This window comes from Copadichromis virginalis, linkage group LG5 (assembly GCF_057382275.1).
Source record: "Copadichromis virginalis isolate Kocher_CV1m ecotype Utaka linkage group LG5, C_Virginalis_male_GT1.1, whole genome shotgun sequence".
NCBI lineage: Eukaryota > Metazoa > Chordata > Actinopteri > Cichliformes > Cichlidae > Copadichromis > Copadichromis virginalis.
The window spans coordinates 24,539,699-24,567,269 of record NC_140622.1 but is presented as its reverse complement, the minus strand read 5'-3'; the positions used below and the strand labels follow the sequence as shown (position 1 = coordinate 24,567,269).

General features: G+C 40.6%; 3 protein-coding genes across 3 annotated transcripts in view; 1 reads left to right on the top strand and 2 right to left on the bottom strand.

Moving 5' to 3' along the window:
- Nucleotides 1-11,434, bottom strand: part of megf6b (multiple EGF-like-domains 6b) — a 62,699-nt gene extending 51,265 nt beyond the window's left edge. The window contains exons 1-4 of the mRNA XM_085457959.1: nucleotides 11,415-11,434; nucleotides 9,092-9,226; nucleotides 8,076-8,185; nucleotides 1,048-1,152 (exon numbers count right to left, since the gene is read on the bottom strand). Coding sequence (XP_085314085.1) covers nucleotides 1,048-1,152; nucleotides 8,076-8,185; nucleotides 9,092-9,226; nucleotides 11,415-11,434 — 370 coding nt within the window. The remainder of the gene's footprint in view (nucleotides 1-1,047; nucleotides 1,153-8,075; nucleotides 8,186-9,091; nucleotides 9,227-11,414) is intronic.
- Nucleotides 11,435-12,794: 1,360 nt separating this feature from the next.
- On the top strand, nucleotides 12,795-16,444 carry akr7a3 (aldo-keto reductase family 7, member A3 (aflatoxin aldehyde reductase)). The gene is made up of 7 exons (XM_085456919.1): nucleotides 12,795-13,280; nucleotides 13,860-14,047; nucleotides 14,184-14,288; nucleotides 14,564-14,660; nucleotides 15,056-15,155; nucleotides 15,264-15,393; nucleotides 16,032-16,444. Exons 1-7 carry the CDS (start codon nucleotides 12,989-12,991, stop codon nucleotides 16,191-16,193), a joined length of 1,074 nt encoding a protein of 357 aa, XP_085313045.1. The 5' UTR covers nucleotides 12,795-12,988; the 3' UTR covers nucleotides 16,194-16,444.
- A 3,151-nt stretch (nucleotides 16,445-19,595) lies between these two features.
- Nucleotides 19,596-26,480, bottom strand: mrto4 (MRT4 homolog, ribosome maturation factor). The gene is made up of 8 exons (XM_085456920.1): nucleotides 26,383-26,480; nucleotides 26,071-26,129; nucleotides 25,860-25,963; nucleotides 22,293-22,374; nucleotides 22,137-22,204; nucleotides 21,902-22,053; nucleotides 20,299-20,375; nucleotides 19,596-20,209 (listed from the first exon to the last, which is right to left on the bottom strand). The coding sequence occupies exons 1-8, from the start codon at nucleotides 26,408-26,410 to the stop codon at nucleotides 20,060-20,062; spliced, it is 720 nt and encodes a 239-aa protein (XP_085313046.1). The 5' UTR covers nucleotides 26,411-26,480; the 3' UTR covers nucleotides 19,596-20,059.
- Between the last annotated feature and the right edge of the window lie 1,091 nt (nucleotides 26,481-27,571).

Genomic DNA, 27,571 nt, shown 5'->3' with positions numbered 1-27,571 from the left:
TTTTTGCATGAACACTGATGAACATCATCCTAAGCAGATGGTTTCAATATTCTTAAAGCCCTCCTCTTTAAGGCACCGAGTGGTCCTAAGCTTTGCTGGACAGGATCTCAGTGGGCATGTGTATTTACGGATCCCTTTGTCTTAATGGTTAATCTCTCATTCAAGTATGAAGTAATCAGAAGTGAGACAGGTCAGCTTAGCTGCCACCGAAACCTTTGATTCCTCAATGGCTAATCATGAGCCACAGCCAAGAAGGCTGTAAAACTACACGTTCCACCAGTGAAGTCTTGAGAAAATCACGTGTTGATTAAGAAGTGGGTAAGTTTGAGATGAAGGTGAAGGATTCTGGATCCTGTCCAGAGTGCGTAAAAGCAGATTAGACCTAACAAAAGCGTGATGTTTACTCGGCCTCTGCAGTTAGAACTTGTGCAACAAAGTCTGTAACATTTGGGAGGGTCTGAATCGAGGGCGACACGGACAATTCTAACAAAAACTTGACACCGAAAAGGAATTTCCTGCCGTGTGGTGTTATCCGAAAAACAACAGAATCTTCCACTGTGTTACTTCAATAGCTCAAATTTAACAATGGAGATGCTGATAAAATACTTAGGTTTCTGGTAAGTAAGCCAAGTGCTGATGTGAGGAGATTCCCTATTCACTCTACAGAAAGGCTATCACTTCAACAGAGTTCAGGGGGAGGCCTGGCAGTCTGACTGAAGTGGATCAGAAATGTAGGCTCCAGAAAACAGTCAGGGGTTGCTGTTTTTTTAATTAAATAGTGACCTACTAATCAATTTCAATCTGTCTGTAAGGTGTTTTCTTGATTCCTGCTATTACTGTAGTTACTTTTCAACCCCCAACCTCCGTCCAATGAGAGCTGAGAATGGGTTCTTTAACTCTACATGTTGCTTTATTACTAAACTCTGAAAACATGTAACAAATGTAAGAAACACAACAACAAAGAATGGGCAATAAAACAAGCATAAAAGAAAGAGAAGAAAAGAGAAGAATCTGAATATGAAACGCTACAAGGATGTCTCTACTCACCGTACTGACAGCTGGGGCCGCTGAACCCTGCGGGACAATCACAGAGCTGGGTGGATCCTTCCCGACACTGGCCCCCGTTGAAGCAAACACCGTAGCTACACACCGCTGTATGTGGAAAGACAAGAGGAAAGAATAAATAGATGAGAGAAGCAGAGACACCTGGCTGCTGTCAGGACACGTCAGCATCTGCGATTTCTTAAACTGACCTCTTTCTATCAAAAACGTATCACCAGCCTATTAACGTCTGACTAAAGAGGAACCTGAATTCTCCTCCATTCACACTAACAAATGTAAGTGGAATCTGCCCCTTGGCTTTGAGAAGACAAACAAGGTTTTTTCACCAAGAAATTTCTAAACAGTAGTTTCCGTGACTTTTAACTATGATTGATCACAACAGCTTGTATGACTTTCACGGGAAACTGCCCTCTTCCTCATGCAGTCAGAGAACATCACCTGGAAATGTCATCGATCGCAGAGCTGAACTTTTGTTTATTGTCGTAAACTGTGACTGTACAGATGTGTCGTGGTGAGTTACGATTGAAATTCACAGAGGCACAGGTCAGGCTCATCCATCTCTTTGACAAGCGACCCCGAGTCCTTAAATCCCCGTGAGTCAAACTGTTAAGATGAGAAATTTAAGGAATCCCAGAACTTATAAACAGTGGGAGCCACTAGGTAGCTTTGAGCATGTGAATTCACCTCAAAGGTAAACGATCACATTCCATAAACTCTCACAACACTCACATTAATCATGACAGCCCTCCAGCTCGAACTGTGCCTGTACTCATGTAGTACATGGGTGCTGCAGTGTACCTGTCTACATGTATGCTCATGTGTGTGGAGAGTAATATCTATGTGAAGCCACACACAGCTGTTTAAGCCAGACCTGCACTGTCCTGAGCAGAATACAGTACTTAGTGATGACAGGTTCAAAGGACTTATGCCTATCATTGCAGTTCCTGCAGCATGTGGACACTGGGAGTCAACAAAACACAGTCGAGCCAGCTAATCATCCAAGGAATCCAAATGGAAATCCTTCATAAGATGATTGCAAAGAGGTCAGCCAGTTTAACTTAGCATCTTGTGCCACGTGTGCATTTTTGTCTGTTTAATCCAACCAGAAACAGCATATCCAATCATCATCAGGCTGGTGGTTCCGATGCCCTTTATTAGCCATATACGGTCATAGTGAGGGTCTCAGCATGCCCGGTACAGCTTAAACAGAAACATCAGTATGATTTCCAAAAAAATAAAACTGACAACTCACATTTTAGTTGTGTTATGCACTGTACTTTCATACTGTGTTTTACATTTCAACTAAAAAATGTAACAGTCAGAACACCAAAAGATTCGCTCTTTTGTTTTCTGTTTAACAGACAGCCAGGCAGAAATATCAAAATGAAGATGTGAGGTTGTACTAAAAAACAGGATTTGGGTGATGGTGAGGTAACTTTGGATTTAATCTCGGTCCTTTAGTGTCATGGCATTGGTTCACTTCTTACTGTTTGAGCAACAAGCAGTAAGAAGTGCTACACACTTAACCTGTTCTTAAGTTAGTGAGATAACAGACACGTATCAGTATCTCCTACTCACGAATCAAATGGCATCACCAGTTGTAGAAGATCTCAAGGAGTTTGGCAGCCAGAAGGCGAGATGTCTCTTAGGAATGCAAGACTGTTCCCGGCCTGTCTGAATACTTTGGCTTTCTCTGAGATCTACATTCTCAGTGAAGTGCTTATCTTTGATTAAAGCAGAGACTGACCTAATAACATTTGCAAGAAAGCCAACTTACCGGTTTCAATTACCCTTTTATTTTTGTTCTTTACTTACTTGATTCTCTGAAACTGTGTTGAGCATTTTCCAGAATTTCAAAATATTATTGGACTAAATTACTCACTCGTTCTTTTAAAGAAAATAATCATTAAATGCTTAATCAATCATTTAGAACGCCAGTAGTTGCACCCTTACTCAATAACATTCATAACATTTACTAACTTTCAACAGATGTACAATAAAAAGACAGAAGATCAGCTTAGGCAAGGGAGAGATGCCTCGGGGTGTGAAAATATAAGATGGCTTATGTGTATCTGCAATCAGGCTTTAGCTGCACTTTGGGGAGTAACATAACTTTTCCAGACAAAGGCGATGGATGTCAAGAAGCAGTTTCTCCAATAAACACAGATGAGCCGGAACAATTTCATGTATGTCTCTCAGCAGATTCAGATGGCTCTGTCAGCCTAAACATCCGCTTGTCATCTGGCTCCGTTTGCAGACACCTGCTTAAAAGTTGGATCATCCAGATCACTTGCACCACACATCCCATACATATACACCAGAAACACATCAATGACTTTTTCTTGCTTATATCACAAAATGCACCAGCACTCTAAATGCATCTATGTTGTGCACATCATCTTATAATTCAACAGTATCTCCTAAAGCTGAACATACCTTCATCTGTACCTCTGTTATTATATAATATGCAGGAACTCTGATGTGGTGAAATTAACAGGTGACAGACAAGCAGTAACATTTTTTGGACACTGATATTAGCACCAGCTGTGAGAGATCAAATTATTTTGATATCCCACATTCCTCATTACAGTTGGGAGGGAAAAGTGTTAAATGTACAAAATCACCAAGCACAAATGAAAAGGTCAGGTCTCTCAGAGAGACTTCAGACTAAGCGACGACAAGGAGACTGTACATTCCCTCTTCAGAGGTTGCTGGCAGCTAACCAGGGCATTTATGGGCAGCCCAATTCCTAAACCCCTTACGGTGCTTAATCTTCCCTGAAATAATTCCTTAATGTGGCATGCAGCGTGTCTCTTCTAGCCCAATCTCATCTTTTTTCCTGTGAAAGCCTCCACTCTTTTACACAGACACCTTACAAAAAAGGAGAGACCGAAAGAGCGGGAGGTCAGCGACTCGCACGGAGGAGCTGAAAACCAACAAGCAGGTGTTGCCCTTACAGCTCCTGAGTGAATCAAGACCGAGGCCCCCCTATGTTTGTTTAGACTCTGTCGATCTGTTTGACCCCAAGAGCGCAACCCAGTTGGAAACTGGAGTCAGGGTGATTCATGGACACAAAGGCCTGTGCATAAGCCTGAGTTTGGGGCCATAAATGGTACAATATTCTGAGGCTGCAAATCCCATTTTGCTATTCAGTGAGATGTGTCATTTCAAGGAGCTCTTGTGAAAAACAGGGCTATGCCAGATATTCTCTAACAGGTTTCTTTGAAAAACTTTAAATATCATTTATTATTATTATTACTACTACATTGTAAGTACTGTGTTTAAATTTAGTCAAGGAAGAGAAGTCAGAAGGCAATCTGTGCAGCATCATGCAATTCTGCTCTCTCTTGCTTTGTTTGGGAGCACCATCCCACTTTTTCTCGTAAGACACAATAGTGAGCAAGAATAGAATCAGCCGTGGTGAATCATAATGCCCATTTGAGCTGGATACCAGGTCAGTTTGACAATAAACAATAAAAATGCAGTAATCAGCTGTGTGACAGTAAAACACATAGACAGACATAATGTTTAGTGTTCGTATTTACTGGTACGTAGAGGAGAGTGTCATTCAGTCCCATTCAGGGTAAAAAGATCCCCATAATGGGAAGTATTTGGCCAACTCAAACTTACTTTCACTTTGCACTGTGCAGCACATGTGAGTTGTGTGATAATAACATGTGTGTCACTAAGACTAAACAGGAAATATTGCATATACATACAGAGCACCGTAGATCTGCATTCTTCCCCATACTAATTTGAATAGTTAGCTATACTATGAGCTTATTGCAGTTTTACTTATTGCTGATGATTTCCACTGAAAAACAATGTTATGGAATATAACACATTTTTTACAGCCTGACTATTAAATACTGTACCAATTCTAACCTCATAGCAAGACTTAACTATATGCAACTTAACCAACAAAATGATTTTAAGGAATGATGTCTTTGGTGAAGTCAGTCTTCCAACACCGGCCACATGTTACTGATTAGATCAAAAGGAATGTTGGGGTAACCAAAGGCAGCGTTTCAATGAACCAAAGAATCTGAACTACACTGTGGTTTTGTTGTGTATTACACCAAGTAATGTCTCCCTTAATTTTGGTCTATTTCTCTGCATGTGTGCGGGCTGTGACTGTTCGTGTTCAGATAACCAAAAAGTAGTTCCACCGACCAACAAAAAAGACCACCCATGGGTAGACAGAAGACCATTTTGACTTTTTCTGGCCACTGAGTTTTTTTCACTTGTTGATACTTTGGCCAGTGTGGCCACAAAAGAGGCCAGTTCCTATTCAGCAGTTAACGAGGACGACAAACTGGAGAAGCCATTGTCCCTGCTCCTCAGCCCCTTTCACAAAGCCTGCTTGTTGCCGTCAATCAACATAGCTGCTCGTTTCCACTGCTGGATAACCCTGTCCATCCTCAACCCTCGTGTAGCTACTTGTGGAGCAGTTTAATTTACTGACTGAGTGGCTCTCCAAACACGTAAGTAGAGGAAGTCACCATCGCTGAGTTAAGAGGGCTTCAGTTCACAGTAGAACCAAATACTCATTTGGAAAACTGGAGCCTTTTCAGAACACACAGACGTCAGCCAGGCACAATAATCTGTACCTTTATTATTAAACATTGCAGATCAAACAGCACGTTCTGCCTCCACAAGCCACCTGTCTGACTTTTGGTAGAGAACAGCCATGAAATGCATTAAGAAAAAAATAGACAGGGGGCTCTAAGATCTCAGAGAGAGGGGCATAAAGTGAAAAGAGTGGCTTTAAAAAAGGTTTAGTCTTTCAGTTTGACTCTCTCCTGTGAGCATTCTTTGTGCCATAATAGTTGAAAACACCAGACCTTGGAGAGACTTGGAAAGCAAAAATGCCAAATCTCAGGTATTTGCAAACTGCACAAGAACTATGAATCAATGCTATTATGTGAATGGAAAATACATAAACCCATCATAATTAGATGATAATAGCCTGAAACTAAAAGATATGGAAAACAAGAGGGAGGGAGTCAAACTGGAAGAACAAAACGTAAAAGCAATCAAACGTTTTCTGTGCTGTGGTATACTCGTTCTCCAAATATGTAATTATGTTAAGTGAAGAATGCTGGAGCGCAGAACAGCTGAGACCATGGGCTGCAAAACTGTGCAGGGGATGGATAGAAATGGGACACAATAAACACAGGTGAATTTTAATGAAAAGCCAAGAGGGGGACTCGACTTACACACAGAACCAGACCCTTAACTGTCTGACAATAAAGTGAGGTCAGTAGCATAATTACCTTACAACGACTGACTGGTTGATTTTTATTGGGGAACACACACAGAGAAAAGACAGACAACAAAGGACATTTTTTTTAAAAACCCTCAAAAGCAGCAGGCAGTAAATCACTATCTGAAGTCAAAGCATTCCCATCTTCCACTCATTTGGGGTTTTCAGAGGATTTGCTAAAGCTGTACATTTCGCAAAGCAGATTTTCCCTTTTGGATGTCGGAGGTGCTGTTGAAAACAGACACACAGATTGCATTGTGCTGACTGAGGTACAGTACAGATAGCACATAGCAAAGTGTGCAGGAGTGGGAGGATTGTGGCCTGAGCTTCCTTTTATCCCAGTTCAATGGCTCAGAGAATAGGGTGATTAGTTTGTCCCATCTCAAAGTGCTGCCTCGTCTTTGGTTACCGAGATAAAAGCCCTCCCTCATGTTGAAGAGACCGACCATTGTCACGCGAAACAGAGAAACAACCCCCTCCCTGTCTAACTTAAGTGAGGGGAGACACTTTGCAGTCATGAGGAATGTCTCTTTAAGACATTTCGTTTGGATTGTTTTAAAACAAACCAGGCTCATTTAGGAGCGACTGTGCAATGCCTCCTAATATAATTTAATAATGCAACATTCTCCCTGGAAACAAAGAGGCTCTTTGAAAAGGACATAGAGACCATAATAAGGCACTGATGAAAGGAACATCCAGGATATCTTCTCCAACTCCCAGTCCCATTCACTTCCCATCAGACGACTATCCCACAGAGTAATCTGCCTGTGCTGTGGGTGTAAGGGGCTGGGCATTAAGAACGTGGTTCAGTTCCAGGTGGGGAAGGATGACAGGAAAGTGGGAACTTTCTTGTCAGTCTACCTGACGGGGACTAACTGTTTACAGGAAGGCTTTACCAAGGGTCTCTGTGTGGTATGCAGGCTATGCGATCTGGATCACTGGCTGTAAAATCCCATCAAAGGAGACTGCTTGGTCCCAGTGGTGTGAAGCTAAGCTTAACCAGGAGGAGATGAGCTGTTGGCAGTCTCAATATGACCAGAGGAACTACTTTTCCATACATGGATTTGGTGGTGGGAACATTCATTTGTTTTCTTTGTTCTTCTTGTGCAAATCAGAAGGTGGTCTCTCTAATCTTCGGGAGGCCTTAAATGCGACAGGTCGCAGGTGCTTTTGACCTGCACTACCATGTCACACATCTAATTGAGAAAAGAGGTGATGTCTACAACAACAGCTCTGTGGATGTGAGCCAAGAATTAAATGTAGGGTCACAGCTCGACCAGGTGGAGCTTAACTAGGCTGTAGTAAATATCCAGCTGAGAAAGAGTGGACAGCCAGACAGGCTATCTATCATAAACTAAAGTAGCACTGTAGAGCCATGTCCTCATTGAGACTGTAAATGTCTTTTGCCGAGTGCAACCACTACAATGGAAGTCCCAGTATCCACATTTGAACCTAGCTGGAGTACTGCAGTGACACAAGTCCATGACACTGACCGATAACATCTGCTCAAAAGTGGGTGGGCAAAGAACCTCTAGACCTTTTTGACCTTTCCTTGAACCCTTTTGATTGAGAAGTCTGGGCGAGTGGTTAGGCGATGTTTAAAGCTCCCTTCTTCCTGCTTAGTCAGAAAAGAGATATTGTCTCTTCTACCTGCCTGTCTGCAGACGCTGTTTCACACAAGAAGGTCAAAGTCAATGGAAAGAAAAAAACAAACCTCATAAAGGATAGAAAAACTGATGGCACTTACGATAAAGACAGCCCGCCTCTCCGTTTAGTTGGGACCATCCAGGGCAACACTTGCACACAGTCTGGTAATCCTGTTTGTACACTTGTCTGTATGCAGTGTAGTAGGCTGTCCTGTTAACACGACAAACTTCATGTTAAAAAACGTTCAATCACATTCAGTCTGAATTGCAGCCACGAGCGATACTAAAACTAACATGTCATTACACAACAGCAGAGCGCTGCTTTGTGCGTGTACAAACGAACAGGAGTATCTCGCCAAATATTTATGAGGGTAATCTTTAATTTTTTTCGCGTGGCACACTGATCAAACAGCTCAGGGCCTTTGAAGTATCATGTCTTATAATGTTCAGCACAAATCCGCTTCAAGGCGCTGTTTTAAAGTGTGAGAACGGCAGACTGTACTTCAGAGAACAGTGCCTCTCCCTGTACTTTGGGACCCTTGTCATTGCTCCACAGTTATTATGCATTGTGAAAACGTTTTGTTTACAGCGGGTAATTGTGGGCTTAGCGGCCTTTAAAGCAGCCTTTGAATTTGTAACCCAGCAGCTAATGTGGGGAAAGCAAGCGTGAGCAACACAGCAGAAGACTCCCAGAGAAGGACGAAAATGTTAGGATTGGGTCTCTCTTTTAAAGGAATGTTTGCTGCCAAGACGTCCGTATGTTAAATAGCTGCTGATGTGGGGCTACACCTTGCACTTAACTCTATAACAGGTTGAAAAGCTGTGATTACAGAACAGGGGTGAGAGAGATGAAGAGGGAAGTGGAAGGTGGATCTCATGTTTGGAAATGGAGTTTAAACGAAGAATCCTGGCCTCTCCGATAAATTCTTTCGGTTGCATGAGTCACAGAGACTACTTCAAAACAAGTAATTAATGCTTTGCTCTAGCCAGAGCTTAATCAGCAAAGCACTACATCCCCTGCAGGTGAGGTCAGGAGTGCTCACAGAAGAGGAGAATCAGAGGCTTTGAGTACAGAAAGGGGGGAGCAGACAGATGAGAAATAACAAGTCTTACTTACCTTCTCTCATAGCCCATGCACCACGACTGCCCCACACAGCCTTGCTTCCAAACTTTAACCATGCGTGTGAAGGCCTGCACACATGGCTGCCTTTGGGCGACCAGCGTCACCTCCTTCTCCGCACACACATTGGGCCTGGAAAAAAAAAGATTGGTAAAAAAATACTTAACATGACAAGATGTTGAGCAGTGTTTTCACAGATGTACAGACGACAGCAGAGCAATTTATGAGCACTTAAAGAGATGTTGCAGCAAAGACAGGCGGGAAAAAGAAAAAAACTTGCTTGAGGCGTTTTCTAGTTGTCAACAATGCAAGTCCTGTGAGGGCATTACCTGTGCTAAGGTGTGTGATGACCAGTTATTGGTATTTCTAAAGACTTAAGGGGAATTCCTCGTGCATCACCTTTCAGGATGATGAGCTACAAAGTAAACCTGCTCTGACTTAAACTCGATATTCAGTGGAACTGTTAAAGTGTTTACGCAGCAGCATCGCTCCAAGACAGAAAGAAAGAAAGAACACAAAACAGATCTCAGCACAGGTAAAATAAGCCTTGAAACACTTAACTTAAGTTTAAGTTAACTGCACCATTCACTGCACCTCACAGGCCTTCTTAAAATAAAGTCCAAAACGATCTTTGATACGTTTACTTTTTCCATAACTCTCCAAGGATAGAAAGAAAGCCTCAGCACATGGAGATCAGCGGGAATCCTAAGACAACATCCAGCTGCTCGTCTCATAAATAACAGTGATCACTATCACCTTCGGCTGTACACATAATTTAATGTGAAAGACCTTATTGTTAGTGGCAGGGAGCAGCACAGAAACCACTGTCACACAATTATTATTATTTTAGGGTTTAAAATAGCAGTTATACTTCACTGGCTCATCACTGTGAAAGAAACAGTCATGGACAGAGTTAGGAATGCTTTGCATGCCACACAGAGCCACATGGAGTCAGTGCATTCATATAAAATACACTGGCAGCATTCCTGCAAACCACTAAAGACCGTGATGAAAGTGCACGGCAGCAAAATTTATTGGATTGATAAAGCACCGATACATGATGAGCCAAATAATCAGTAGTGGCTGACACTTAACGGATTGGTCTGTGTGCAAATTAGCTTATATTTACAGAACAGTAGGTGATATTTATCTATTGCTTCACACTGAGTGTGCACTGAATAAATGTCAGTGATAAATAGCTAAAAGAAATAGCCTGATATTTCTTTATGATATAGTTTCATTTCCCTGGATCACTAGTGGGAGTAATAAATAACATAACATACAAATAACATTGTGCTGCACTTTATAATAATGTTACACTGTTGACCATTATTTAAGTATTAATAAGGTGTTAGCAATTTTTTTAATTTATCATTCATATAGCATTGCTCCCCTTAGTATGCTATTTATAAACATAGACATATTTTTATAACAATGACTATGATTATCACTAGCAGTGATTTAGTAGCAGCGATAGCTGTACATGGTGTTATAGTAACAGATGGATAAACATATCTGTATTTATAAATAGTATACTAAAGAGGAGTAATGATATATAAATGATGAATTAAGCATTGGCTAATACCATACTAACCTTACTAATGCTTAATAGTTTAACATTATTAGAAAATGCTACCAAATATTGTTATTGTGCCAGAATTTCACAATTTCATCACTTTAAATAATAATAATGATGATAATAATAAAAAGAAGAAGAACTTCCTAAGCCTCTGCTTTCTACCTCTGGTTGAGTCACAGATTTATGGATGTGCAGGTGAACCGGCAGTTATGTCGAAGTTCAAAGGAAATGTGAGTCTGTAAAAAAGTACCTGCAGCTGGATACAGTGAGCGCCACCCTAAATGCATACCTGTGATTAAATAAATATATAAGGATGTGACAAAACTTTACTTACATAAAAGGCTGGAGGTTATTGGCAAAGCCGTAACGGAATGCGTGCGCCTCTATAATAAATACGATGACAAGGGAAAAAATAACACTGTCCATTTTCCTCTGTTTAGGTCACTCTACAGTTTCAAAACTGTAAAGTCATTCATGAGTGTATCCCATCACTACCCAGGACTTAAAAAAAGAGAAAAAAAATCTAAAACAAAAAAAAACTCCCAACGTGTCAACTTGAAGAAACCTAACATGCGCTTAAAAGATCTTCCTCGTGAAAATGCCCAACACAGTCCAAAACTGACACAGCCATCCCACGCGTGTAGCGTCTCCGTCGCAGCCGCTATCCGACTCAGAAAATTCCTGCGCACCTACAATAGGTCGCTGCAGATGTTGGACTGACGCGCAAAAGAAAAAAAAAACCTCGTGTAGGCAGAGCGCATTCTGCCTCCCTCTATTGACTTGGTAATGATGGCAGGGATTTGGGCTGGGTATGAGGGGGCTCACAGGGAGCCATCTATTATTCAAAGCGTCAGCAGCCCCTGCAAGACACCCTGCAGCCACCGGCACAGTGCGATCATAGTAAGAGCTTTTCTCTCTCATGACTGACAACTTTCAAACTTTCTCTGGACAGTGTCACCATGTCTCCACGGGACTTGTGATGTGTGCGTTAATGTGTTATGATGATAGGTGGTTAAATGCCTTAAAGACAAAATGATCACATTACCCACGTGCACAGAAAATGGTTTTATTATACGTATAATATTTGCAGATTGAGCGAGCAGGAGCGCATTTGCACGACATAAGATGCGCGTTCATTACAGCCACGGACGTGCCTGAAAACGAAGTCACATAGCCTACCATCACGAGTAGAGGATGTTGAAGGTTGTTGAGGTAAGGGAAGCAGCTAGCGGTCACACTGCAGGGCAAACAGCTGATGGGGCGGTCAAAGGGTCAGCAGCCAGGCCTGCTGCTTTCTAAACAAAGCTTTTATAGCATGTATGTGTTCATGACCCGAAAAAGTCCGGGGTCAGAGATGGTACGTGTAGCCTCTGGGGCTACAAGCTATATAAAAACATGCTGTTTGAATTAGGCAGAGCTCATCTATGAAGTCTGTCAAAACTGGGACGGGTTCTCATTCTTCCTTTCCAACAACCAAAACAAATCTAATATTAAATGACTCTGCTTATGTTTATTTCAGGGACGTAACTTGTCCAGGATATATCTGTTGTTGACCGTGAAGAAAACGCCGATATCTAAAATAAACAAATTGCGCAGATGCAAAGATTTGATTTAAATGTTGTTTTTCCATTAAAAGTCACAGAGAACAGAATAGACCCTGGTCCTGAGATCCTTATAGGCACGAAAGCCAGACAAATATTTGTCTGGTGATATGACTTGTTACTAAAATACTGAAGACGGCAACTAATGCGATCTGGAGACACTGTGCACGTCTTGCATATCCTAATGTGCGTTTATCTAATTACACCACAGCAAGTGGTGTTTCAGTAATTGCAGTTTCTTTTGAGACTGGGGAAATAGTCTGGGTAAATTTGAGTATGTCAGAGTCCTAGGCCAAGATGTGGGTTAAGCCAGTCCTGAAGTGGCACATTTGGAAAACAAATATATATATGAAGATGCACCGAAAAACCAAAAACTACACTCATTATATCTCATTTTATCTGACTGTTTATATCAGCTTATCTGATTGACACAAAAGAATGGACGGTAATTTGCTGACACCTTGTGGTCTAAGTTAAAACTTACACAGTATGACAAGTCCTGTTAATATTAACCAAAAAACAACAACAGGAAGTAGTTAGAAAAGGCGAACTTTGCACTGCCTGAACTACAGCCAAGAAAAGCGGCCTAATAAAAGCTGTACTAATTGATCATCTGAACAGCACTCTCCGCTTTAAACGGTTTAAGGAACTTTACGACGCTCCCTTAACATACGACCTTTGCCCTCTGTCGCCTGATCGCAGTGCTATAGTAGCATGCTCTGGGTAATAACACGACCTCTGTGCACACTCCGACAAAGTAAGGCTATCAAAGACGTGCTTGTACATTTGCCGAAGTGTGTGGCTCGCAGAAACATGTCGTCTCCAGCTAAAAAGCCGGTGTCCTTACTGGGAACTATGGGCTTCGGGGGGCGAGCAGACGCCGAGCAGAGCCTGGAAATGGTGAAGGCTTTCCTGGACAGAGGACACAACCAGGTGGACACAGCCTTCATGTACGTCGATGGGAAGTCAGAGACCATCATTGGAGGCATGAATCTCCCCAAAACAGGTATTTTATAAGCACACAGTAATGCTGCATGTTCCTAGCGTGCTAACAACAACCGGGTAACCAACCAGCGTGCCTGTTGGTTTCCCCACCTTGAATTGTGGGTAACCAAGTTTGTTTATAAAGCATACAACAAACATCGACCAGGGTGCTGCACAACATCAAACATATGTTGTGCAACATATTGTGCAACATTAAAACATATGTTTTAATGAAGCCATTAAAACACGTTTTTAAAAAGTGTTTTTTTAAAACCACTTCTGATTGTCTCAAAACTAAAATGAAGGTTTTGGAGCTGCTTAGTCAAGGTCCATAGCCTTGACTTGTATATCAAATTGAAATACTTTGGTGTGACCTCATTCTTGGTCTCGTTAAAGTTTTGTTTTTGTGTGTGTGTTTTGGTTTTGTTTTTTTTTTTTAAATGAAGGCCATACAGCTTTGATGTCACTGAAACATTCTAGCAATAATGAATCCAAAGTTTAAGTGCTGCAATAAGAGCCTGGCTAGCTTTCAGTGTCAGTCTGTCTCAGACACTGAAGGAGCAGTGCTGTGTTAACCTGACTACTTCTCACTCATTCACAGTAAGCATAGCTACCAAGGCCAATCCCTGGGATGGAAAGACGCTGAAGCCAGAGAGCGTGCGCTCCCAGCTGGAAACCTCCCTTCAGAGGTTGCGGACAGACTGTGTGGACCTTTTCTACCTCCATGCCCCTGACCACCAAAACCCTATCGAGGATACTCTCAGAGCCTGCAATGACCTCCACAAAGAGGTTAGCAGACCAGGGAATATATAAACATATAGCTAAATAACTTGCTTTAACATAACACACAGGAAAAAAATAACTTTATTGTCCATCTGTAGTCCTGAGATGTTTTAATACTAAATGGAAAGTATCAACTCCCCAGGGAAAATTCAAGGAGCTCGGCCTTTCAAACTATGTATCCTGGGAAGTGGCTGAAATAGTATGCATCTGCAGGCACAACAACTGGATAGTTCCCACTGTTTATCAGGTAATATATCCTGTTCTAAGGATATTTAACTTTTATCTAAATTCAGTAGCCTCATCCTATAATAATCAGACTACTGATTACAGGAGGGCCATACTAGCCATCTTGTGTTGAATGAGAGTAAACTTTCACACTTCTTCATCTCTGTGGTTTTTGTTCAGCAAATCACTGAAGATTTAATCTTTCATTAGGTGTTGTAGACTGAACATTTATATGTCTGCTATACTGTTACTTGTTTTTCACCTGTTTCTAATTCAGATTCTTCCAATCTTTCACAGGGAATGTACAATGCCACAACAAGACAGGTGGAAACAGAGTTGCTGCCATGTCTGAGATACTATGGAATGCGATTCTATGCATACAATCCTCTGGCAGGTAGTCTTTCATGGTACACCTTGCAGTTCCATTTTAAAAAGTTTTATTCAAAAGAAAGCACTTGTGATTGTGAAAAAGATGTCACTTAATGTGGAGGGATAAAAGCTATCCTCGAGTTATCCCAAAATGAATATATTATATTAAAATATGTTCCATACATGCATTCATGTCCCCCTGGAGATGGATTTTATTCACTTTGGTGATCCCTTTTTGCTAGCACACAATAACCTGATGCTGAATAGTTAGTAGTTGCTTTAGTTAGTGGGTTTTTTTTTGGGGGGGGGGGGGGGGGGGGGTTTGCCTTGTTAATGTTACCTGTGAGCTAAAATGTGCCCTGGGTGAGTGACAGCATTAAGTACATACTGTACTGAGTTCTGACATTAGTCCTCTGCCAGGTGGCCTTCTGACAGGGAAGTATCACTATGAAGATAAAGATGGCTCCCAGCCTGCAGGACGATTCTTTGGTAACAGCTGGGCTGCAGCATACAGAGACAGGTGAACATCAGCTGACTGCTGTTGAAATATGTACCAACAAATTGTTTTATGTTGTTGAATGAGATTTTTGTTAACCATAACCGTGATTGTGCTCCTGCTCTGTGGAAGATACTGGAAGAAAAGTCATTTCCAGGCCATAGAGGTGGTTCTGCAGGCTTTGGAAACAGCGTACGGGTCAGAGAAACCCTCGCTGATTTCTGCTGCTATGCGCTGGATGTATCATCACTCTCAGCTTAAGGTACCCACATGGACAGCTGCAGTGACAAAAAATGTTATGCTCATGGTAATTTATGTATTCACTGAGTAAAAAGATTAGCCCTACCCTTAGTAATAAACAGAACATTTCCAATTGCTAGTATTGAAAACCTGAAAATTAAGAACTGTGAGTTACCACTGAAACACTGTGCTTTGTGGTGTACCAGTAAGCCGGAAATGAAGCCTTTGATTTTTTTCAGTGCTATCCCAACAGTCAGTAGTTACACAGCCTTTGAGGTTTTTCACTGAAAGATTTTAAGATCTATTTTTTATTTCCTTTAATTATGTTAAGTGCAGTGAAAATGCCCCCAAACTTTCACCATATGCAAAACCAGAGGTAGAACAAAGCACAGCAATGTTTTTCATGTTGTCTACAGGTTTGTAATATATGAAAGGGATTCTTTTAGAAAAGAAGTACCCCAAAAGTGATTAAATTAACATGTATTGTCAAAAAAATGCCAAATTCTCTACTCACCCAGATTTTCTTCTTCTTCTTCCTTTTTTTTTTTTTTTTTAAAATAAATGTAACAAATCCTCCACAAATACAAATCTCAAGACATCTACAGACGTCCAGCTGTGTAATTCCTGTTTTGAGTAATTTTCTCCAACTCATGTCTCCAGGGTGATCTTGGAGATGGAGTCATTATTGGCATGTCGAGCATGGAGCAGCTTCAGCAAAACATGGCCGCTGCGGAAGAGGGTCCTCTGGATGAGAGAGTGGTCGACGCCTTCAAAGAAGCCTGGAATCTCGTAGCCCACGAGTGTCCAAACTACTTCCGATGAGAACCTTCTTGATCATCACTTTATATGTAATTTTGCAGAAAAATGTTTCTCCTAATTACACCTAATTAGGGTTTTTGAATTCTCCCCTGAAATGTACATTTTTCCTTCTTTGTATTTTTATCAAAGAACACATCATTGTTAATGTAAAATAAATTAATAGTGTTTCATGGAAAAATAACTTCTTCAAGAATTTGCATTAAATTTTGTCAAATCAAAAAACATTTTCCCATACATGTGTATTATTCATCATCATCATCATCATCATCAGAAACTTTATTGTCATTGTCATGAGAACAACGAAATTAAGAATGGTCCCCGATCATTGCATTCATCAGTGCTGGTTTAGCATGAACAGTGATGTAGGTGTTTGAAAAGAAAGGGATAAAAAGACCAGAGAGACTACAGACTGCAGCGCTGGCTGTTACGATAAAATGGCCAAAATTTAATGTCTGGCAAAAGTTTTTAAATCGTCCTGAACTGCAAAAGTTTCATTCTACATTGTCATCCCCGTCTATATCACCATCTTCCACATCCTGCATAGGTTCTTGTATTTTTCTTCTAGTTATTATTCCCACTATTGAGCCAGGGAAACAAAACTATATTTGAAAGAAATTAGTAGCCTATTTTAAAGCATTTTAGCTCTTTATCACCCAATATTTGAACATTTAGTCAGTGCAAAATCAATGTGAAGCAACAGGTGAATATCACCCACTGCAGATAGACCAATATCAGTCAACAGTATCAGTCACTACTAATTATTTGGCTCATCAGATATTGGTATTTCATTAGTTCAGATCATTTAGCTGCTGTGCACTCTCATCATGGTCTTTGGTGGTCTTTGATTGTTTGTGCTCTCTGTGTAATTTTAATGAATATATTGGTGCCATGTGGCTCTGTGTGACATGAAATGCATTCCTAACTATATCAGCAACTGTTTCTTTCACAGTGATCAGCCAGTGAAGTACAACAGCTGTTTAAAATAATACATATGTGGGAAACTGGGATTATGTGACAGTGGTTTCTAATATCCATCCCTTGCACAGTATTGCAGCCCATTGTCTCAGCTGTTCTGTGCTATACAAATATACAGCACAGAACAGCAAACGTTTGGTTGCCTTTACATATTGTTCCAGTTTGACTCCATCCTTCTTGTTTCCGATATCTTTTAGTTTCAGGCTAATATCATCTAATTACGATGGGTTTATGTTTTCCATTCACAATACTCAGGCATGTGGAGTGTAGAGGCAGAATGTGAGGTTTGATCTTCAACCTGAGTGACTTTTGTATGTTCTGAAAATGTTTTCCAGTTTTCCAAAGGAGTTTTTGCTTCCACTGCAAACTGAAGCCCTCTTACCTCAGTGATGGTGACTTCCTCTACTTACATGTTTGGAGAGCCACTCAGTCAATAAATCATAAAAAGTCTAAATGGTCTTACGTCTATCCATGGGAGGTCTTTGGTAGTTGCCTTGACCAATACAAATCTACTACTATTACTTATATGCACTTTGTGTGCATATCTGAACACGAACAGTCACAGCCCGCACACATGCAGAGAAATAGACCAAAATTAAGGGAGACATTACTTGTTGTAATACACAACAAAACCACAGTGTAGTTCAGATTCTTTGGTTCATTGAAACGCTGCCTTTGGTTACCCCAACATTCCTTTTGATCTAATCAGTAACATGTGGCCGGTGTTGGAAGACTGACTTCACCAAAGACATCATTCCTTAAAATCATTTTGTTGGTTAAGTTGCATATAGTTAAGTCTTGCTATGAGGTTAGAATTGGTACAGTATTTAATAGTCAGGCTGTAAAAAATGTGTTATATTCCATAACATTGTTTTTCAGTGGAAATCATCAGCAATAAGTAAAACTGCAATAAGCTCATAGTATAGCTAACTATTCAAATTAGTATGGGGAAGAATGCAGATCTACGGTGCTCTGTATGTATATGCAATATTTCCTGTTTAGTCTTAGTGACACACGTTATTATCACACAACTCACATGTGCTGCACAGTGCAAAGTGAAAGTAAGAAACACTTTTTCCCCAACTGTAAGGAATGTGGGATATCAAAATGATTTGATCTCTCACAGCTGGTGCTAATATTAGTGTCCAAAAAATGTTACTGTTTGTCTGTCACCTGTTAATTTCACCACATCAGCGTTCCTGCACATATAATAACAAAGGCACAGATGAAGGTATGTAGTTGCTTTAGTTAGTGGTTTTTGTTGTTTCGTTTTGTTTTTTTTTTTGCCTTGTTAACGTTACCTGTGAGCTAAAATGTGCCCTGGGTGAGTGACAGCATTAAGTACATACTGTACTGAGTTCTGACATTAGTCCTCTGCCAGGTGGCCTTCTGACAGGGAAGTATCACTATGAAGATAAAGATGGCTCCCAGCCTGCAGGACGATTCTTTGGTAACAGCTGGGCTGCAGCATACAGAGACAGGTGAAGATCTGTACCAACAAATTGTTTTATGTTGTTTTTGTTAACCATAACCGTGATTGTGCTCCTGCTCTGTGGAAGATACTTTGGAAACAGCGTACGGGTCAGAGAAACCCTCACTGACTTCTGCTGCTATGCGCTGGATGCATCATCACTCTCAGCTTAAGGTACCCACATGGACAGTTGCAGTGACAAAAAATGTTATGCTCATGGTAATTTATGTATTCACCAGGTAAAGATTAGCCATACGGTTAAAATAATAATAATTTCATTTCAAATTGCTACTATTGGAAACCTGAAAATGAAGAACTATGAGTTACCACTGAAACACTGTGATGTACCAGTAAGCCTGAAATGAAGTCTCTTATTTTCTGAAAACTATCCCAAGAGTCAGTAGTTCCACAGCCTTTGTTTTTCCACTGAAAGATTTTAACTAGTTTTTAATAACTGTAATTATGTTTTAGTGCAGTGGAAATGCCCCTACTGGAGGTAGAACAAAACACGAGTGTTTTTCTTATTGTCTGCAGGTTTGTAATATTTGAAATGGATTCTTTTAGAAAGAAAATACCACAAAATACCAAGTGAATAGGAGATGCTGCACGTAAACTACATATTCTGTAATGACCAAGATTTTGTTCCTATTTTTAAATTGTAACAAATCCTCCACATATACATCTCTTAATAAATTAACAGACTCCAGCTGTGCAATTCCTGTTTTGAGTATTTATATTAAATAGCTACAGCTGCTCATAACCTTACTACGAGCTATAATCTCATGAAACCCTTGCCATAGCAGTGTCGGAATCTCATAGCCCACGACTGTCCAGACTACTTCAGATGAGAACCTTCTTGGTCATTTAATTTTACAGAATTTTTTTTCCCTAATTACACTTAATTAGGTTTTTTGAATTCTCCCCTGAAGTGTACATTTTCTGTCCTTGGAATAGATCAGTACACCTTTTCCATTTTTAATCAAAGAGCACTTCATTGTCATGTCTATACAAAAAGAAAACCCCATTAATACTCTTTTGTGGAAAAATAACTTTCTGAAGAATCTGGATTAAATTTGTCACATCAACAAAACGTGTATATTATTCATGAGTGTTGGTTTAACATGAACAGTGATTTACATTGGTGTTTGAAAGGAAAGGGACTTCCACACAATATCAGTCCCTCACTGTGCTGAGGGAACTTGGAGAACAATGACATCACAAACGATTTAATCCTCTGAATACAGTCCACATTGTCCAAAACTAAAATTCAAGATGAAGGACAGAAGTTCATGTTTTGTAGGTATAAAAAGACCAGAGAGACTACAGACTGCAGCACTGGCTGTCAGGATGAAAGCTAAATGAAATGTCCGTCTGCTTTTGAAAGCAGGAATTTTCTTAAAAATTCTCCCGCCTTGCAGAAGTTTCATTCTGCATCATCTTCATCATCGTTATCATCTTCCTCATCCTGCATAGACTCTTCCTCACCAGCGAAGTTCTCAAACTCGCCTGTTTCTGAGTTCCACATACACTTGATCTGCACCTTGAATTCTGCCATCTCAATACCAAAGAGTTTCTGTGGACAAAAAACAACCCTCAGTCAACAGAAATACATTTAGTGTGTGACAGTCAACATTTTTAATCAAGTAAAAAACAAGAACTCACCAGAATACGAGCCTGCTCTGGAGTGAGCGTGTCCCCCTCTTTACAAACTTCATAGTCCTTCAGCAGTGTTACCACTCCTGTAGCACAAGATAAAAGAAGTTGGCTTTATATTTAAAAGCAGTGAATTCACACATTTCGTGAACACACTAATACCGACTCGGACCTGATTTGAAGCAGAAGCCTGATATTGCTTACATAGACTGTATATACTGTAGCTACAATACATCTCCCACTTATAGTGAAGCCTCAACCTGCTGTTGCCATCTTTCAGTATTGAAATAAGATGTGAGGGGTGGAACTAACAAACAAAAGACTGACACAGCACCGTCACACGATGGCCACTTGTCAGTCACAGGTTTGGTCTGCCCTGTTCTGTCTCATCGTCCTTTTTCACCTTACATGCATCTTATTCACAAGCTGAACATCATTTGACAGAGGCTATAAACTCACCTATACTACGGAAAAACGATTTGGGGCTTATTAAGCCAACTTCAAGTTTTTTACATTACAAAGGTTGTTCACGTCTTACTACGGTATATCGCCATGGTAACATCAGCCCTAACCTGCTTTGTAGCAGATCATGTTTAAGATAAGAGATCAACACACAAAACCAGTGACCAATCATTTCTCCAGAATATAGCACAGATGCAAATATCAAGTCTGTCCTTCCATGAAGGTCCAAAGAAATTCCTCGGAGCAACTTTATTCATCCATTTTTTCTCTCCTGCTTTCTACTAACAATTTTATACGGGCAAGTAATTTGACATTTTCTACAATTGTTAATACAGCAATATCCTAAACCTTGAACTTATTGACTTCAGAAAAATGAGTCCACTTACTAGTTTGAAGTACGATTTTGTTTTATGCACACATACAGCCTGTTTCAAACCACTGGGGTTGCAGCTAAACCACTGGGGAAAACTACTTACACTTAGGCAACACTTTAATTTAACTGTAATTACAGTCAGAGCTTGCCATGTTTAATGACAGGGCAGTTTTACTGATGGGTCTTTGCCACGTTTCCCCTCCTGGGAAAATAAATAGATTTTACTTCGCACTTTTACAATCTTGCTAACCACACCACTTAACGCACAGATATATTCCTCGAGAGCTTTTGAACCTTTTTTGATCTAACATATTTTACTTTTTTTATTTGTAAAGTATGCCAGTCTGCTGTAACAATACCTGTCCATGTTTGTGAGTGACCATATGCTGCAAACATTGCCTTTTTTGGGGATTGATGGTGGAAACTCTGGGCTGACTTTACTGAGCTGATAATCACCTTCGTGCGACTTCTGAGCATAATTACCAATGTTAGGGCAAGTAACAGCTCTGTAGTACAGGGAAGCATTTACTTGGACTTCTGTACAGTCTTTTTTTTTTTTTAACCAGATGCCACATGCTGATCATTATAAAGAACGTCAGTTTAAGCCACTTCCACATTGATTACACTTTTCAGTCCTGGAAGCTACAACCATCTTTTATATACAGATTGTGATTTGTCAAGTCACAGACCTCCATTAATTAATACCAATTTTAAAAAGTTAAAATCCATTGAGCCACGGTGTTGTAGTGGGTGACGAGAACAGTCCTTTAATCTCACCTTTCTTTAGAGCAGTAGGAAGCCCTAATTGCCTCAACTGGGGTTCCATTGAGTGAGTAAACTGTTCAAGGGGTCCCTCATCCAGCGTCACATCCATCTGAGCCTGGTTTCCTGCGCGAGCATAATCCACCTCTTTGAAATGACTGAAATATCTGTGGGTAAAGAACATCGCTTAGTGATTCAATGAAGACATTGGAGGATCACAGCAACAAAGATGAATTTAGCAAAGCCTTACTCTTGTACTTCCTCCTTTGTTTTATTTGTGAATAGTACACCCACTTCTCCACGCAGATGCTTGCCGACCTGAACATTATCAAAAGGAATAAACATATTGAGTGGCGGCAGTAAACCACAGCAGTAACTTTTCAAGTTTGTCTGAGATCTTGCTTACCTTGTGCAAATTATCTTTGTATTCATCTGTATCTCTTTTCCCCAGAGCAATAATCATGACTTTATTTTTGCCGAAGAAGAATCTGTGGAACAGAGATGAGATCATTTACGCTGTTGAATAAATATAGGCTCTTTCCAAATACTTGTTTAACATTTTTGAGAACTTTGGTTCATATCAACATGCTGCAAGATAGGATTCATAAAAAAAAAAAAAAACACAAATCATAATGATGCTGACTTTTTAAAAAATGATTGATATTTAAGCTGATTGCTGACCAATAACAATCAATAGACAAGATGTTTAACTATGAGATAATATGCTTACTTTTCTTCTAGAAAAATCCACACTATTGTACCCATTCAGTAATGTTCCTTATCCCATAGTCAACGTGTATATTAATTGTACTATTTTACCAAAAACTTTAATTTCCATACTTAAAAAGGAGTTATAAGCAAGAAACCCCCAAAATAGTATCTCTTCTACACACAAAAGACTAACCTATAGAAAACTCTGTTTCATGCCTTTAATTCAATTTCTCCTCCTCTTCTCTTTGATGTAATTTTACCTCCACTTGACTGTAACTGCAGAAGTGCATCCTACTTACTGGCTCTGTTAAAATAATCAAGCCTACTAACAGGCAACTTAAGATGAGGGGGAAAATGTAGTCGTTAGAGACTGTAACTGATGCCTCATACTATACGACAGTGGAAAACTGACACCTAAAGAAGAACACATGCAATCTAGAGGAAATTGGCCACAAAATCTGAATTTTTTAAAGTTTCTATGACCTTGCCATATACCTGCTCGCACTACTGCACTCAAATAAAATTAAGACAAGGAAAAACCTAAAGCAATATTTTGCAAATTTCATGGTAAATGGACTCCTTCTTGAGCATTCAAAGTGCTTTATACAACATATATAATTCAAATAAACGTTCATACATGCACTGTTTTCTATCTCTAAGTGTTTTCTATCTAACATTCACACATTCTTTGTCATATTTTTCATGCCAAATGCTTTTAGTTGGTCATAGGTCTACATATTAGACAGTCTACTTTAGCGCCCAGACTGTTCTACTTATTAGTCATGCTGTTGTAATATATGCATTAGCATTTTCTTGCTGAAACATGGATGGATGGGAGTATGTTTAAACCTTTATATACCTCTGAGTACTTTCCAAACATGTAGACACTGATCCAGGTTTTTACCCAAGTTCTGATAACAAGTTCTTTAGTCTGGAAAACAGGGCGTCCATATTTTGCTGCTATCAAATTCAAACTAAGCTAGATTTTTACCTTTTTTCAGTTCAAAAAATTTGATACGTTTTCTAAGTTCTATTGTGGATATGGGTTTAGGTGATTTACACGTCATATCTATATTTTACACAGCATCCCAATATCTTACAAATTGGGGTTGTCCATGTAATAATTTCTTTCTCGAAGGGCTCCAACATAAGTAGAGGTGGCAATGCCACCGAGAAAACCAAGTGCAACCCGATCCTTGATACACACACACGTACAGTGGGGCAAAAAAGTATTTAGTCAGCCACCGATTGTGCAAGTTCCCCCACTTAAAATGATGACAGAGGTCAGTAATTTGCACCAGAGGTACACTTCAACTGTGAGAGACAGAATGTGAAAAAAAAATCCATGAATTCACATGGTAGGATTTGTAAAGAATTTATTCGTAAATCAGGGTGGAAAATAAGTATTTGGTCAATAACAAAAATACAACTCAATACTTTGTAACATAACCTTTGTTGGCAATAACAGAGGTCAAACGTTTACTATAGGTCTTTACCAGGTTTGCACACACAGTAGCTGGTATTTTGGCCCATTCCTCCATGCAGATCTTCTCGAGAGCAGTGATGTTTTGGGGCTGTCGCCGAGCAACACGGACTTTCAACTCCCACCACAGATTTTCTATGGGGTTGAGGTCTGGAGACTGGCCAGGCCACTCCAGGACTTTCAAATGCTTCTTACGGAGCCACTCCTTTGTTGCCCGGGCGGTGTGTTTTGGATCATTGTCATGTTGGAAGACCCAGCCTCGTTTCATCTTCAAAGTTCTCACTGATGGAAGGAGGTTTTGGCTCAAAATCTCACGATACATGGCCCCATTCATTCTGTCCTTAACATGGATCAGTCGTCCTGTCCCCTTGGCAGAAAAACAGCCCCATAGCATGATGTTTCCACCCCCATGCTTCACAGTAGGTATGGTGTTCTTGGGATGCAACTCAGTATTCTTCTTCCTCCAAACACGACGAGTTGAGTTTATACCAAAAAGTTCTACTTTGGTTTCATCTGACCACATGACATTCTCCCAATCCTCTGCTGTATCATCCATGTGCTCTCTGGCAAACTTCAGACGGGCCTGGACATGCACTGGCTTCAGCAGCGGAACACGTCTGGCACTGCGGGATTTGATTCCCTGCCGTTGTAGTGTGTTACTGATGGTGACCTTTGTTACTTTGGTCCCAGCTCTCTGCAGGTCATTCACCAGGTCCCCCCGTGTGGTTCTGGGATCTTTGCTCACCGTTCTCATGATCATTCTGACCCCACGGGATGAGATCTTGCGTGGAGCCCCAGATTGAGGGAGATTATCAGTGGTCTTGTATGTCTTCCATTTTCTGATGATTGCTCCCACAGTTGATTTTTTCACACCAAGCTGCTTGCCTATTGTAGATTCACTCTTCCCAGTCTGGTGCAGGTCTACAATACTTTTCCTGGTGTCCTTCGAAAGCTCTTTGGTCTTGGCCATGGCGGAGTTTGGAGTCTGACTGTTTGAGGCTGTGGACAGGTGTCTTTTATACAGATGATGGGTTCAAACAGGTGCCATTCATACAGGTAATGAGTGGGGGACAGAAAAGCTTCTTACAAAAGACGTTACAGGTCTGTGAGAGCCAGAGATTTTCCTTGTTTGAGGTGACCAAATACTTATTTTCCACCCTAATTTACGAATAAATTCTTTACAAATCCTACCATGTGGATTCATGGATTTTTTTTTCACATTCTGTCTCTCACAGTTGAAGTGTACCTCTGGTGCAAATTACTGACCTCTGTCATCATTTTAAGTGGGGGAACTTGCACAATCGGTGGCTGACTAAATACTTTTTTGCCCCACTGTACCTTAGTGCAGTACTAGGACTGAGCCTTGAAATCAGAACCCTAAGATGTCATTACCTGAAGTGAAAAGGGAAAGACCATCTCTGAATCGAGGAGGGGGCCTAGGGGTATATCTTTCGCCATCGTACAATGCTGTGATTGCAGCCATTCCCCAACTCTCTGTGAATGGTACTCATGGCTATTGATCAGTGGGCTTTGATCAGTAGTTGTTGATCAATGGTCATGAGAATTTGCATAATCATGATGAAGGAACTGACCTCCCACCCCATTGTTCCTTCAGTGGGCTGGTTTCGGTCATTATGCAAATGTACTGTTTATAAGACTGGGGAAACCGGCAGTCAGCTGAGACTGAAGAAGTCACTTGGATGAGTGACGAAACGTTTCTCCCACTGAAAACGCTACGTCCAGATGAACAGAATCAACTTTTGGAGATGTCATTATTACCTGCTGTGTTTCCACGCTGTCCGGATGTCTTTCAGCTTGTTATTCCTCATATTAGCCACCGAGAATATGAACAGGTTTCTGTAGGTGTCCACACATTCCCGCAACTAAAGAATAGAAATGAGGTTTAGGTACTTCAGGTGTTTTGGAACAGACCTAGCCTAGCTGAACTTAACACGTACAAGATGGTGACTGCAGCACTGAAAATACTCACCTCCTGAATTAGCTTCTGTTTTGACTCCAGCCCCTTCTTGGCTGTTTTCGTTAAAGAAACTGAGGAGAAAAATGCGAAAACTCACGATGAACAAATGTCAGCCAGCAGTTTGCGTATACACGTGCATGTATCAATGAGCAGCCAGGAGTACAACCATGCTGAGGCAGTTAAGCTAACGCTAGCTTTAGTTAGCTCACTTTTGGTAGCTTTCACTAGTGAAAAAGAAGTTTTACAAATACAACATCACTTAAAACACTTCACCGACGCCCATATGCTTTTACACTTGAAAAAGATGTACTGTGCTTTACTCACTCTTCTTATCTCTCTTTGATTTCGGCATGATTCCTCCTCACGATGCCACAGCAGCAGACACACACGTGAAGTGGAAGGACCCCAAGTGTTTCTGTTTAGCATGGCTGACCGTGTACTGCCTGACATAAAAAAAAGCGTTATATATGTATTAATAACAATAAATGCTTGACTTCTATAATTTTGTCACCTTAAGATATTGTGATTTGCTGCTATATAAATAACACTGAATTGAAATAAATTACACAGTAAGATTAAATGATATGGGCAGCACGGTGGTAAGCACTGTTGCTTTACAGCAAGAAGGTCCTGAGTTCAATCCCACCATCAGTGTGTCTGTACGTTTGCATGTCCTCCCCGTGTTTGCCTGGGTTCTCTCCGGGTAGTCCGGATTCCTCCCGCAATCCAGACATGCAGCTAGCGGGTATAGGTTAATTGGAAACGATAAATTGCCTTTAGGTGCGAATGGTTGTCTGTGTCCGTGTGTTAGCCCAGCGACAGACTGGTGACCTGTCCAGGGTGTACCCAGACACCAGCCCCCCCCCCCACCTACCCGCGACCCTGAAAAGGATAAACTGAAGAGGATGGATGGATTAAATCAGGGGTGTCAAACTCAAAAACACAGTGGGCCAAAATTCAAAACTGGAACAAAGTCGCAGGCTAACGTTGATATTTATTGAAATATATTTATTCCTCCAGATATAAGAATGAATCTTTTCTTATGGACTCAAACACATTTTGCTAAAAAACTGAATATGGAACAAGCAAAGCTTAATACTAAACAGTATATATATTTGCTGTATAATACCAGTAGGCCAGCTCTGATAGTAATTTGGCCCGCGGGCCAGAGTTTGACACCTTGTAACAGCCTATGGATTAAATAATACATTTCGCATCAAACTAGGCACAGTGATGGTGCTTGATAACATGTTATACACGCACTGGAGGAGCCAGGGATCGAGCCACCCTCAATCATATGTGAACCCAGGGAGGAAAAGGTCCCTTTGAACAGGAAGAAACCTGCAGGAGAACCAACCAAGGAGAGGCAACCATCTGCCACTATACCAGTTAGGGGTTAGTAGATGAAGACAGATCAGAAACATGCAGTGAAAGAGAGCCAGAAATTAATAATAACTAAATACAGAGAGCTGTATAAACGCATAGTAAATGAAAAACGTGACTGAAGAAGAAA